This window comes from Mesoplodon densirostris, chromosome 1, assembly GCF_025265405.1.
Source record: "Mesoplodon densirostris isolate mMesDen1 chromosome 1, mMesDen1 primary haplotype, whole genome shotgun sequence".
Taxonomy (NCBI): domain Eukaryota; kingdom Metazoa; phylum Chordata; class Mammalia; order Artiodactyla; family Ziphiidae; genus Mesoplodon; species Mesoplodon densirostris.
The window spans coordinates 199,158,796-199,171,083 of record NC_082661.1 but is presented as its reverse complement, the minus strand read 5'-3'; the positions used below and the strand labels follow the sequence as shown (position 1 = coordinate 199,171,083).

Here is a 12,288-nt window from a genome sequence, read left to right as displayed (position 1 = left end):
ATTCCTGTCATTCAGTTTTTGTATTCTGTATTCATTCTATTCAGTATATTGTATGCAGTATTCACTAATAGTATTCAGTCATTGATTCCAGAGAAATTTTCTATAGATCTTGCCTTTCTAGTTGTTTACTCTAGGAGGGTAATTTCCACAGCAATTATCTCTTTATGAACAGAACCAGAAGTCCTGTATACAGACAGTTTTAAAGGGCTACCATAAATAAAAACTAATAAGGTGGTTATATTCAATTAATTAAGTGAAATAAGTTATATGTGCTGCATTTGCGCTTATTGGATTGGGTCTTGGGGTATTTTTAACCCTAAATATACCACTGCTGTTTATTTTATTATAGGTCTGGCTCCATGCACCATATGAACTTCATCTTTCCTTATTTGAACACTTCATTGAATTGCTCACAGAGTCCAGGTATTAGTTGATACCTAAATTGTTAGCTGTTCAGTTATAGAAGAGATACTAGTACAGTGTATAAAATCTTCTTTCTCTTATAGTGAAGCTTCAAAGAATGCTAAGTTAATGAGGGAATTCCAGCTAATCCCAAAGCTACTCCTGACTCTTCGAGATATGTCTTTATCCCAGCCTACCATTGCTGCTATTAGTAATGTGCTGAGCTTCTTACTGCAAGGTTTTCCCAACAGCAATGATCTGCTCAGGTAGTGAAAACTTCTGTATTTGTCTGTTTGTTAACTAAAAGTACCAACGAGGTTAAGACGATTGAGATGAACGTAATTGGTTCCTATGCCTAGGTAACACGTGTAAAATTAATACTATTCTAGATATTTGTAAGGCATGGAAAACATGAATGTATCTTGCAAAGCCAGTTGTTGCCACTAGCGAATCATAGAATTCTGGTGAGAAAAGTTGTTAAAATTAGCCCAGTGAGGCTGATTGTCCTGGACATAAAAATGTTCAGTGTAGGAATTCTTGGTCCACAGCCCTCTTCCCCAAGCCTTGCTACTTCTCAAGTGTACGTGCAGAAGCACATATGCACGCGCACGTACACCCAAAGCGGACATGCCATGTCTTTTGTATTTGCTCTCTATCACCCAAACTGATGGTGGTATTTTATTGTTGTATATTCAGACCTTTTATATGAGTATTATTTTGCTGCCAATGTGAAATATGGCTTAAGACATATTTATGGAGTGTATGTAGAACTGTTCTAATAGGCACATGATAATTCTCATCTTGACTGAAAATGGAAGGAAAAAAACTACCTAAGATATTTTCCAAGTAGAAAACTGCTTAAATTAGACTTAATCACTGCTTGTCATGTAATTGCTCAGGTATTACAGGTGAAATCACACATTATTGCTAGAGTATTCCCAGTAAACTAATCTCTAATTGGTGTAGCACATAAATCACTCATTTTATACACAGTTATCTTGAAAGCATTTTTTTTAACTTGGTGACAAATTTAAAACTGGAGTTTAAAAATTATTTTGGAGCTCGTCATTATTATTAACAGTATTTATTTAGGTCTTATCCTGGTGTTATGATGATCACTTTGCTGAAATTATCACTGAACCCTATCAAGGCTTTTATTTTTCTCTACATTACAAATTAAGAAATTAAAGCCCAGAGAGGTTAAGCTACCTGCCCCAAGTAACATGATTAAAAACTGATAGAGCTAGGATTTTAATCTTACCTGTGTTTCCAAAACCCAGGTACTTAACTACTAGGCTACAGTAGATCCATATAGATAATGTTAGGACATTTTAATCTGGATCATACCTTTTGGTTTTTGAAATTTAGATTAGTGCATTAAAGGACTCATATTTCTGATGAAGTATATTTTTCCCTATAGTATTTTAAAACATTATAGCATATATAATGTTAATTGCAATAGTTTGAGGGGAAGCAAATGAAATACAATCATGTGAGGTCTGTAAAAGATTAGTTAAAATAAGAAGTACTATTTTGGTTTCCATTTCTTTGCTTTTTGTTTCTTAGTGTTGTTTGTTTCGGAGAGAGAAAAAATAAAATCTATAACCTCTTTTTTCTTGTATTTAAAGGTTTGGCCAGTTTATTTCTTCTACTTTACCAACCTTTGCAGTTTGTGAGAAATTTGTAGTTATGGAAATAAACCATGAAGAGAAGCCTGACACTGGTGAGTCAATTCTGGAGCTTGGAACCTAATTACTATACCCTGTTTTCTTCTGACACAAGTTAGACCTGAATTATATGTGACACTGTTGTATTACTTTTCTCCTTACATTACTTTCTTTGGTCTTTCACAGACGTATTTGTCTTAGACCAAGCCTCTATGATATGCAGAAGTACAGAATAACCTACAAATTGAATAGGGTGTGAATTTACTTTAAAAATAAAATCTTTCTTATTTTTACAGGATTTATAGCAATGTTCCTTTAAATAATAAACTCTTCCAGTTAATTTTTGAACATTATTTTTTTTAATTTATGTAAAACTCTTCAGAAACATCGATTCTTGCTAAAGTGAATTGTATCTATATTGCGGTTATTTTTATTTCCCTGTTAAATATTTAATAGTCATTGAGGGAAAGAATGTTTTACTAGAATCACTTTATGTAAGTGTAGAATAAAATTTTCTTAAGTTGTAGTTCCTGGGCCCATGACAACCATTTAAAAAAAAAAAAAAAAAAACTTTCTTCCCTTGAAACATATTTTTCTCTTGTTAGAATGTATTTCTCCAGTTGTGTATTCTAGAGCAGGAGATTTGCTTGGAAAACATCAAAAGGACCTTTAGATTAACCTGTAATTAAATTCACAATATTTTATATTTGTTCAGCATTATTTACATTATTATCCTGTTACATTATTCCCAAATTATGTCACATAAATGATTTCCTTTAAAACTCTTACGACCCTATCCATCTGGGAGTTCTCTTCCATGTTGGCTGTATCCGTCAGAGCACAGCCTCTCTGGTGCTTCATGAATAAGAAGAGAAAGTGGTGTAATTATGTTTTTCAAAGGTGAAACTGAGAGATTTGAGAGGCTGACTTCTACAAATCATAGAGCAGAATATAAGGCCAGTAACCACTTACTTCCTACCATTTGGAAGAATGTTGATATTTCTTTGGTGAAGCAAATTAGCAGTGGGTGAGAAGCATATAGATCAAATCAATGGATAGCACTTATTTAGTGCTTAATATTTGCCAGGCACTGTTAAGTGCTCTATATAATCTTATAACAGTCCTATGAAATTGGTCCTGTTGTTATCACAGTTTTACAAAAAGTGAGGACACTGAGGCCCAGAAAGTTTAAGAGAAACTTACCTGAGATCATACCACTGCATTTGAACTCAGGTAGTCCAAACCAGCATTCTAAGCTTTTAACCACTGCACTATTCTACCATATACAAAGATTATTTCTAAGTTCTGAATTAATATAAGCCAAGTAAATAGGAATTAAAAAGGAAAGTCCTGGGACTTCCCTAGCAGTCCAGTGGTTAAGACTCCACACTTCCACTGCAGGGGGATCGAGTTCGATCCCCAGTCAGGGAACTAAGATCCTACATGCCGTGCCACGCGGCCAAAAAAAAAAGGAAAGTCTTTAAAATCTTTTGAACTGTATAACATGTTTATTTCAAGTATTAAAAAAAAGATATGGGAAAAATATTTCTCTAGTCTCCATATTTCTTGCTGGCCATTGAATTCAATAACTACAACTAGTGCTGTAAACTTTTTTTGACAAGAGCAGAGTAGCAGGGATGTATAAATTCGGAAAATTTTCTCTTGATCTGCCAAGTTGATTAGAGTAGTCTTCTCCTCATCAATTTATTGCCATTTGAAAGAATAGAGAAAGTCAGAAGCATATTGCTGTTCTTGTTAATATATGACCTTGATTGTTTAATTGTGTGGACTGGACTGTCTTAAGTATAACAGGATGTTCCAAAAAATTAAAACCATAGTTTTTTCTTTCATGTAGCTTACATAGTATTCAGGATACACCTGCCAAAAAAATGGCTTGAATAATGCTGAACGGTGATATAATAATTAATGCAAAATAAAATAAATTGCATGAAAGGACAGTGCAATGTGGAGTAAAGCATCAGTTCGAATGGAAAGAAGTTAACCTGGAAATTTCTTTCAGAGTTAATTGTTTTAAACTGTATTTGAAAATTAGCGGGACATAACTGTCAGTGAAAAAAATAGGCATAAAAACTAAGGAGAATTCTTAGTTTCTATGTGGATTGTCATTTTATTGAAAGGAAGTAATTCGTTTGTCAATTTAGGTTGTCCATTCCATTTGTCAACAAGGCAATTTGTAAATTACCAGTGCTTTGCCTGTTAGCCGGGAGGGAATCTTGAGTTCCCCTTGGTAAGCTTAAAGCACCCTTCCCAATGATTAAGGCACTAAGTTAGCATTTTAAAAGATATTATTTAAAAGTAAAAATAGTCCCTTGCCCAAACAAGTAAAAGCATATAGCCATGGTCATTAAACTTTAGCCTGAGCTTCAATTATAGAATAAAGGAAAGAAAGCATGTGGACTGTGACTTATTAACCCTGAGCTCTTAGTGGCAGAGCTGGGCCTGCAACACTAGGCCATTGATCCCAGTCCCTTGTGCTTCCAGTACTGTCCATTGAGAACTGTAAGCTTTCTGTCTTCCTTCCTTTCTTCCCCAAGTTCTCCTGTGCATTTGTGTGCCTTTCCCTCTTGTCTTTGCTATTTATTTCTCACTTTACTTTATGTATTATAATTATTGAATAATTTATGCTTCCTCTTTTCATTTTTAAATCTGGAAATTTTAACCATTTAAGTCCTTCAAAAAGACTAGAAATCAAGGGTTTGCATTGTTATTTTTGTTCGTGTGATCCTCGTTTGATTACCTTACCCCTGTTGGTAGGAGAAGGGAATATTAATATAAAAAAGGGTTCACAGTCTTTATTATCACTTGTTTAGATAATGTCTTAAGTAAATGAACAGTTTTCAGGATTCTAAAGAGAAATGTTGGACCCTTTTTCTTGTTCACTTGAGTGGAAAGTACTCCTAGAGAAAATGTTTTCTGACAGATGTGTTTCAGTGAGATTTCCTAGAACAGTGTTGGATATTTTATCCTAGTTTATCAGCTAGGGCAATTTAATGTATTTATTTTCATTGTAGGAACTGAAGAAGAGTTTGGAGGTCTTGTGTCTGCCAACCTTATACTTTTGAGGAACAGACTTCTAGATATCTTACTAAAACTGGTTTACACATCTAAAGAAAAGACAAGCATTAATTTGCAGTAAGTAATCTTTTGAGCATTGATGGTAATAGTTGCTACTACTAGTTAATTCATGGTAGACAAAAGAAAGATTTGCCGCTGAATTTTAGTAGATTTTTTTTAAACCCTGAAATTTATCGTATCTCAAGAATGAAACTAGTCTTTTTTTTTATTTGAAATCATAATCCTTTAAATTAACGTTTGTTTTGTTTAATCCATCTATCTTTGAATAGAGCTTGCGAAGAGCTGGTCAGGACGCTGGGTTTTGACTGGATTATGATGTTTATGGAAGAACACTTGCATTCCACCACAGTTACGGCAGCCATGAGGATTCTTGTCGTCCTACTGAGTAATCAGTCTATTCTCATCAAGTTCAAGGAAGGACTCAGTGGTGGAGGGTGGCTGGAACAGACAGATTCCGTCTTAACCAATAAGATCGGGACTGTATTAGGTATGGGACTTTTACAGTCGGCTGCTTTGAAATAAGCTGTTGTGTTTTGTTTTTAAATCTTATGTAAGCTTATACTCTTCAGTTTGTCTAACAACCATTGAGTCATGAATTTTAATTAATGATAGAGTAAAAAGCATAAAAAGTTTCAAATTTGGCTTTTTTAATTGCAAATCAAACTGAAGTCAGAAACAGGATATTAAGATGTGAAAACTCAAGTAAACTTCTTATGATTTCTTTTTGTTGTATAGTCCCCTTTCTGATCTATAAATAATTTGCAAATTATCAGAACTGAATTAATAATAATATTTTGAGCGTTAATTCTGTACCAGTTACAAACACTTTTCAGTTTCACAATAACTTATTTCATTTTCACAGTAACACTATGATATATAAATACCCATTTTACAGATGAGAAAGTCAAGGCATAGGGGTGAAGTCACTTGTCAGGTAAGAAGTGTCAAAATCTGAATCCAGGTCACTCAATCCAAAACCCATGCTTTTAATAGTTATGTTATATTGCCACACAAAGATTTAAGCTCATTGAAGTTTCAGCCAAAACTCCTTATTCTCTGCTCACTGGTTCTATGCTGTTTTCAACACGGAACTGAGCATTTAAACAATATTAGAAAATTACAGTTTCCTATGTTAGATTTATTTGAACTGGTATATATTTTCTGTTCATATTAATGATCTTATTTTGGAAAATATATATTTAAGATAATGTTTTTATTGAAAATTATAGTCATTCAGTTCTTAAAGTATTTAAAAAATATATTTGTCTTTATAACATTACAGTTTAAAATCATATAATTGTATTCTGCAATAAGCATTAAGAATAACTATTTACCCTGTCAGGTGGAAAAATTAGGGATCAGAATTTAATATGTAATTTATCTGTTAAAAAAAATGTTCAAGTATCAATACCTAGGTGCAACCTGCACTACTTTGTCAAATGTTAAAGCAAATGGTAGGAAGATAGAGCTTACACCATAGGATTATTTTATTGTTATTTCACATGTGAAAAACGTCTCAAGGAACTTTGTGATGAAGAAAGAAATTCACTGTGAAATGATTTCTCAAGAAAATTGTCTGCTTTAAAATATGCATTTAAAATTATTATCATTATAGAGACTTTTATGATCTGAAAAATAGATTGCTGTTTTGCATTGACTCTGGGAGAAAGATCTAGCCAACAAGTGTCATAAACAGTTTCGTAGCAAGAAATTTAGCTTTTTGACCTTAATAGTAGCTAGTAGCTACTAAGAATAAACAGTGAAAGGCACCATTCAGTGTGAGTTCGGAGAATGTAAGAGTTTTAAATGCTAATTGACAGCACCGCTTCTCACTGAAGGCCAAAATAACACCTGAGTTTCACGGAGGACTTTGCAGTTTGCAAAATTATTTAACATATGTCATCTCACTTGCCTTCAGGATTCCAGACACGGGTGTATGTATTTTATGGTATATAAGTTATATATTATAGGAAATAAACCTAATGAGTATACATTAAGAATTAATCTCTCTAATTAGGAAAATAATACTGTTAAATACATAAGGTTCCTGCGTCAGACAGTAATATATCTGAGTATCTGTCTTCTGACGGTCAGTTCTGTCCTTTTTTCTGTCCTACATCACTCGGTAATATCAGGAAAAGGTGCTTTTAATTTATCTGACCTACCTGACTTCACGTCTTAGAATTTATTTGTGCTTCATTGATACCTGCTTGTACATTGCATATGCTGCTTTAGTTCTAAGAGAGAAATCTAGGTATTTAAGTTTAATTTAAATTTGATTCAATTTAATATAATTTTTCCTGAATATCTATCTGATACATACATACTTGTGTATATATACGGATGTATATCTGTATCTACATATATATAGATATATCATCTCATTTGATTCTGTTTCTCTTTGATCTGATGAACAACCTAAAGTTTTTTAATGTTTTATTCATATTTCTTAGTTTTTTGTCAGATTTTTCTTTATAAAAATACCTTCCATGTAGCTGTAACTTGAATCTAAATTAATGCTTAATTGCTAATAACATATTAGATATTCCTTAAGATCAATTATGGGGTGGAAATAGAGTGTGAAAATTTGGAAAGGAAAATAAATGCTAGTATTGGTTTTCATTTAGGACATATAATTTGATCAAAATTTCTTTTCCTACTTAATGTATAAAATACCACTTTATGTTTTTTGATTTCTTAAGGCTCAGACTTTTTTATATTCATGATTTCATTTAGAATTTACTACAAACAGAAATCACCCAGCATCCTAATGCAGCCAGTTTTTCAGAAATGTGGCAATGTCACTGAGAAAGCCAGCGGAGACAGTATAGCTTTACAGGCTCCAAGTCCTGGTGCCACCACTCATTAACTTTATGACTTTGAAGAAATCGCATATTTTCTACATTATAAAAAGGATAATAGCAGTTTCTTACATGCCCATTGTCTAAGAAATGAGATGATACATGAAAGAGGTTGGTAATTTGCTGTCCAATTTTTTGTTAATTAGAAGAGCACGCTTTAGAAGATTAATTCATATCACACTGAGCAATTGATTTGGATGAACTATTTAAAAAGCCACCTAGATACAAAGTTCTCTTTCATTATTTTAAGTAGTAACAAGTATGTGCTTACTTCATCTTAGAAAAAAGAACTTGGAAAAAAATGTGAATATTCATTTGAAATAAAAATTGTTTCAGAGTAAAAGTCAATCTTTCATCTTGCTGTTTGCAGAAGTTTTCCATTGAATCTCTAGCCAACATTTCTTCTGTACTGAGCACTGTACTAGGTTTGGGGTGGCAAAAGAACTAGATGTTTGAGGGCTTCCCTGGTGGCGCAGTGGTTGAGAGTCCGCCTGCCGATGCAGGGGACACTGGTTCGTGCCCCGGTCCGGGAAGATCCCACATGCCGCAGAGCGGCTGGGCCCGTGAGCCATGGCCGCTGAGCCTGCGCATCCGGAGCCTGTGCTCCGCAACGGGAGAGGCCACAGCAGTGAGAGGCCCGCGTACCGCAAAAAAAAAAAAAAAAAAAAGGAATTAGATGTTTGAGTTGTTTCCCAAAGTTAGTTATATAACAGAGGAAACAGGATTGATAGAAAGGCTGGTGCTGTAAGCCACATTAATAAGCAGTGATCAACTCCTGGTAGAGCTGTGGTTCTAGAATGGACTTTGGATGTTCAGATAATCACAGTGACCGTGGGTTCAGACTTGCTGTCCCACTGCCAGACAGCTTTCCAGCAGAGTTAGAGATCCTGTTGTGAGGAAAGATTATTTTGCATATTCATTTTGTCTTGTCTCTTGATTCATAGATCATTTAAGGTAATTAGTTTATCATGATTTTAGGACAAATGAAATATATTAACTATATTTTGGTGCATTTTTAAGTTACCTTTTTTTGTAGCATCCTAAATTCTGGCTGTTTTGAGTATTACTTTCTTCTTAGGGAAATGTTAGAGCTCTTTGGAGGTCATTCTTTTTTTTTTTTTTTTTTTTTTTTTTGCGGTATGCGGGCCTCTCACTGTTGTGGCCTCCCCCGTCGCGGAGCACAGGCTCCGGACGCGCAGGCTCCGGACGCGCAGGCTCAGCGGCCATGGCTCACGGGCCCAGCCGCTCCGCGGCATATGGGATCCTCCCAGACCGGGGCACGAACCCGTATCCCCTGCATCGGCAGGCGGACTCTCAACCACTTGCGCCACCAGGGAGGCCCATGGAGGTCATTCTTTTAATGAGTAGAATTTATACTACCTCTAGTATCTGACTGCCTCAGCTATGTTTTGAGACCTATATCTTAATAGACAGGCTTACCAAAGTCAAGAGATAGTAAAGTAAAACTTTTGACTGAAGGATTAATTCAACAGTTGTGTAGTTAATTACTTATATTAATGTGAATGTTCTGGATGGAAATGTCATATATGCTGAACTACTCCTTTCTGTGTTAATGTAGCATGGTAATCGATTATTAATTTTGTCCTCATCGTTATTTCCTCTTCTCTTAGGATTCAACGTGGGCAGGAGTGCTGGTGGGAGATCGACTGTCAGGGAGATTAACCGGGATGCTTGTCATTTTCCTGGTTTTCCAGTTCTTCAGTCATTCCTTCCTAAACACACTAATGTCCCTGCCCTCTATTTTCTCCTCATGGCATTGTTTCTGCAGCAGCCAGTTAGTGAGCTGCCTGAGAACCTGCAGGTCAGTGTGCCTGTCATCAGCAGCCGATGTAAGCAGGGTTGCCAGGTAGGAATTATCTAGTAGGGTGTAAGTGTAATTACATTTGTCAGAAAGTCACCGCAGGGTGATGGGTTAATCACACTAAAATCAACTGGTTCCATCCCTTTCTCATGTTTGGGATTTGATTTGGAACATAAAAATCGGAAAGTACCATAGAAAATTTTCCCAAAAAGAAGTCCTTTGTACCTATTTGGCCTTTTTCTCTTTATGGTTACTCTATATGATTATATATGCGTGAAGACTTTGGATGATATTTTAATGGTGATCAAAAGAATTCTTTTGAGTAACATGATTTTATCTAGAAATATAATTTCTGTAGAATTAAAAATGGAGTAGTGGGCTTCCCTGGTGTCGCAGTGGTTGGGAGTCCGCCTGCCAATGCAGGGGACACGGGTTCGTGCCCAGGTCCGGGAAGATCCCACATGCCGCGGAGTGGCTGGGCCCGTGAGCCATGGCCGCTGAGCCTGCGTGTCTGGAGCCTGTGCTCCGCAATGGGAGAGGCCACAACAGTGAGAGGCCCGTGTACTGGGAAAAAAAAAAAAAATGGAGTAGTGTACATACCATAAATTGGGTGGGTATGAAAGGATTCTTAGTACAAGTCTGATTAGAAAAATGTTTTTAAGTTCTTAATGATAGATAATGTCCACGTTAGGAAAACAGTAAGGCTTTACCTAATTTCTAATCTGAGACTATCATGGATATCTCTATGTAGTTCATGTTTGTGGCACTGCAAAGACATAGGAATTTAGTTTTAAACTCAGTTATACTTCCATAATAATGCCAAAATGCTATTCACATCAACTCTAGTCATTGACAAAACCTTTTAAATGAAAACGCTGAGTCTGTACCCTTACATTAAGTCACAGTACAGATTCATGCTTAGCAGTTTGGTTGGTTATGTAATTTTCAAAATAAGCATGACACCATAGTCATAAAGTGTTATATAAAACTACTATGAATAAATCTCCTCAAACTGATTTTTATTTCATCAAACCTTCATCTGTATGTAACCTAAAAGTGAATTAGAACATTGCTGAGAGTGGGGGAAAGAGTAAGTTCAATGTGCTTTTTAAAAAGATCCTGCTTAAAACCATCAGTTCTTTAATTTCATTGCCTAGCTAATTAGCAAGTGTTTTATTTTTGTTTGTTTTCCTTAGGAAAAAAAAAGAAAATGATGTTTTTAACATAGATACTTAAGACAGGATGATACATAATATTCACTTTGTCTTGTAAATGTAAAAGTGAGTTTTAAAATATAGGAGGGAGGAGTGCTAGGTCTCTATCTCTTTGTCATTGCTCACTTTGGAAAAAACTAATTTCAAAGAACTTTTAGAATATTAGAACTTTTGAGGGTCTCTACTGAAAAAAATTGGCAATGGCTAATCTTTATTCACTTTCACCTCTGCAGTTTGATTTAGATTCCATCTGGACATTTATCTTTGGAGTGCCTGCCTCCAGTGGAACTGTGGTCTCTTCTATCCATAACGTATGCACAGAAGCTGCTTTTTTATTATTGGGGATGCTCCGCAGCATGCTGAATTCAGTAAGTTCCCTGAGATACTGATACCTGTCGGTAGTTCCTCCTGCCTGTGATATTTTTTAAAATTGAAGAATCCTTTGCTGTCATAACTCTTTATTTACTACGTGGTCTTTGGAACCTCAGCCTCTGTGTTTTGTTATCTTTAGTGTAAGGAAAGACCATGCAGTTGTTAAGATCCTGAGCTCGGGAGCTGGGTTCAAAATCCCAACTCTGGTATTTCAGACATACTAACCGCATGTGCGTCAGTTTCCTTATGTATAAAATGCTGGTGATCATTGAATTTATCTCTTAGGACTGTTGTGAGGATGTATGAGTTAGTATATACACAAAGCACTTACAAGAGTTCCTGGTGTAGAGTAAGCACTTCGTAAGTGTTAACTGATGCTGTTAGCGCTATAAAATACATATTTCAATGTATAAGTGTATATAACGAATATATATTGTACTGTATGTCATTGCAATATGTTGTTTGAACTTTTAAAATCACTCTCATTTAGAGATTTAAAATGTTATCAGTGCAAATTTTATTTTGTATTTGTTTTTATGTTTTCTAACATAATTAATAACATAATTAACATAATTATTTCTAACTTAGATATGAAAAATTGAAAGAGTAAATGACAAAATGTATGTTCCTACCTTTCTTAGAGGAATACCGTGAATAATGATTTAATTTGTTTACACGATTTAGGACCACATTGTAAGAGGAATTATTTTATTTTTATTTTTTTTTATTTTTTTTCTTTTTGTGGTATGCGGGCCTCTCACTGCCGTGGCCCCTCCCGTTGCGGAGCACAGGCTCCGGATGCGCAGGCCCAGCGGCCATGGCTCACGGGCCCAGCCGCTCCGCGGCATATGGGA

General features: G+C 35.2%; 1 protein-coding gene across 6 annotated transcripts in view; it reads left to right on the top strand.

The window, feature by feature from the left end:
- The window catches only part of WDFY3 (WD repeat and FYVE domain containing 3), a 281,573-nt gene that overhangs the window by 187,720 nt on the left and 81,565 nt on the right, over positions 1 to 12,288 (top strand). For 5 of the 6 annotated variants that reach the window (XM_060114184.1, XM_060114194.1, XM_060114198.1 and 2 more), the window contains 7 exons: positions 350 to 423; positions 507 to 668; positions 2,031 to 2,125; positions 5,102 to 5,222; positions 5,435 to 5,652; positions 9,658 to 9,893; positions 11,296 to 11,430. In XM_060114184.1, coding sequence (XP_059970167.1) covers positions 350 to 423; positions 507 to 668; positions 2,031 to 2,125; positions 5,102 to 5,222; positions 5,435 to 5,652; positions 9,658 to 9,893; positions 11,296 to 11,430 — 1,041 coding nt within the window. The remainder of the gene's footprint in view (positions 1 to 349; positions 424 to 506; positions 669 to 2,030; positions 2,126 to 5,101; positions 5,223 to 5,434; positions 5,653 to 9,657; positions 9,894 to 11,295; positions 11,431 to 12,288) is intronic. The other variant, XM_060114190.1, reaches the window with a different exon arrangement.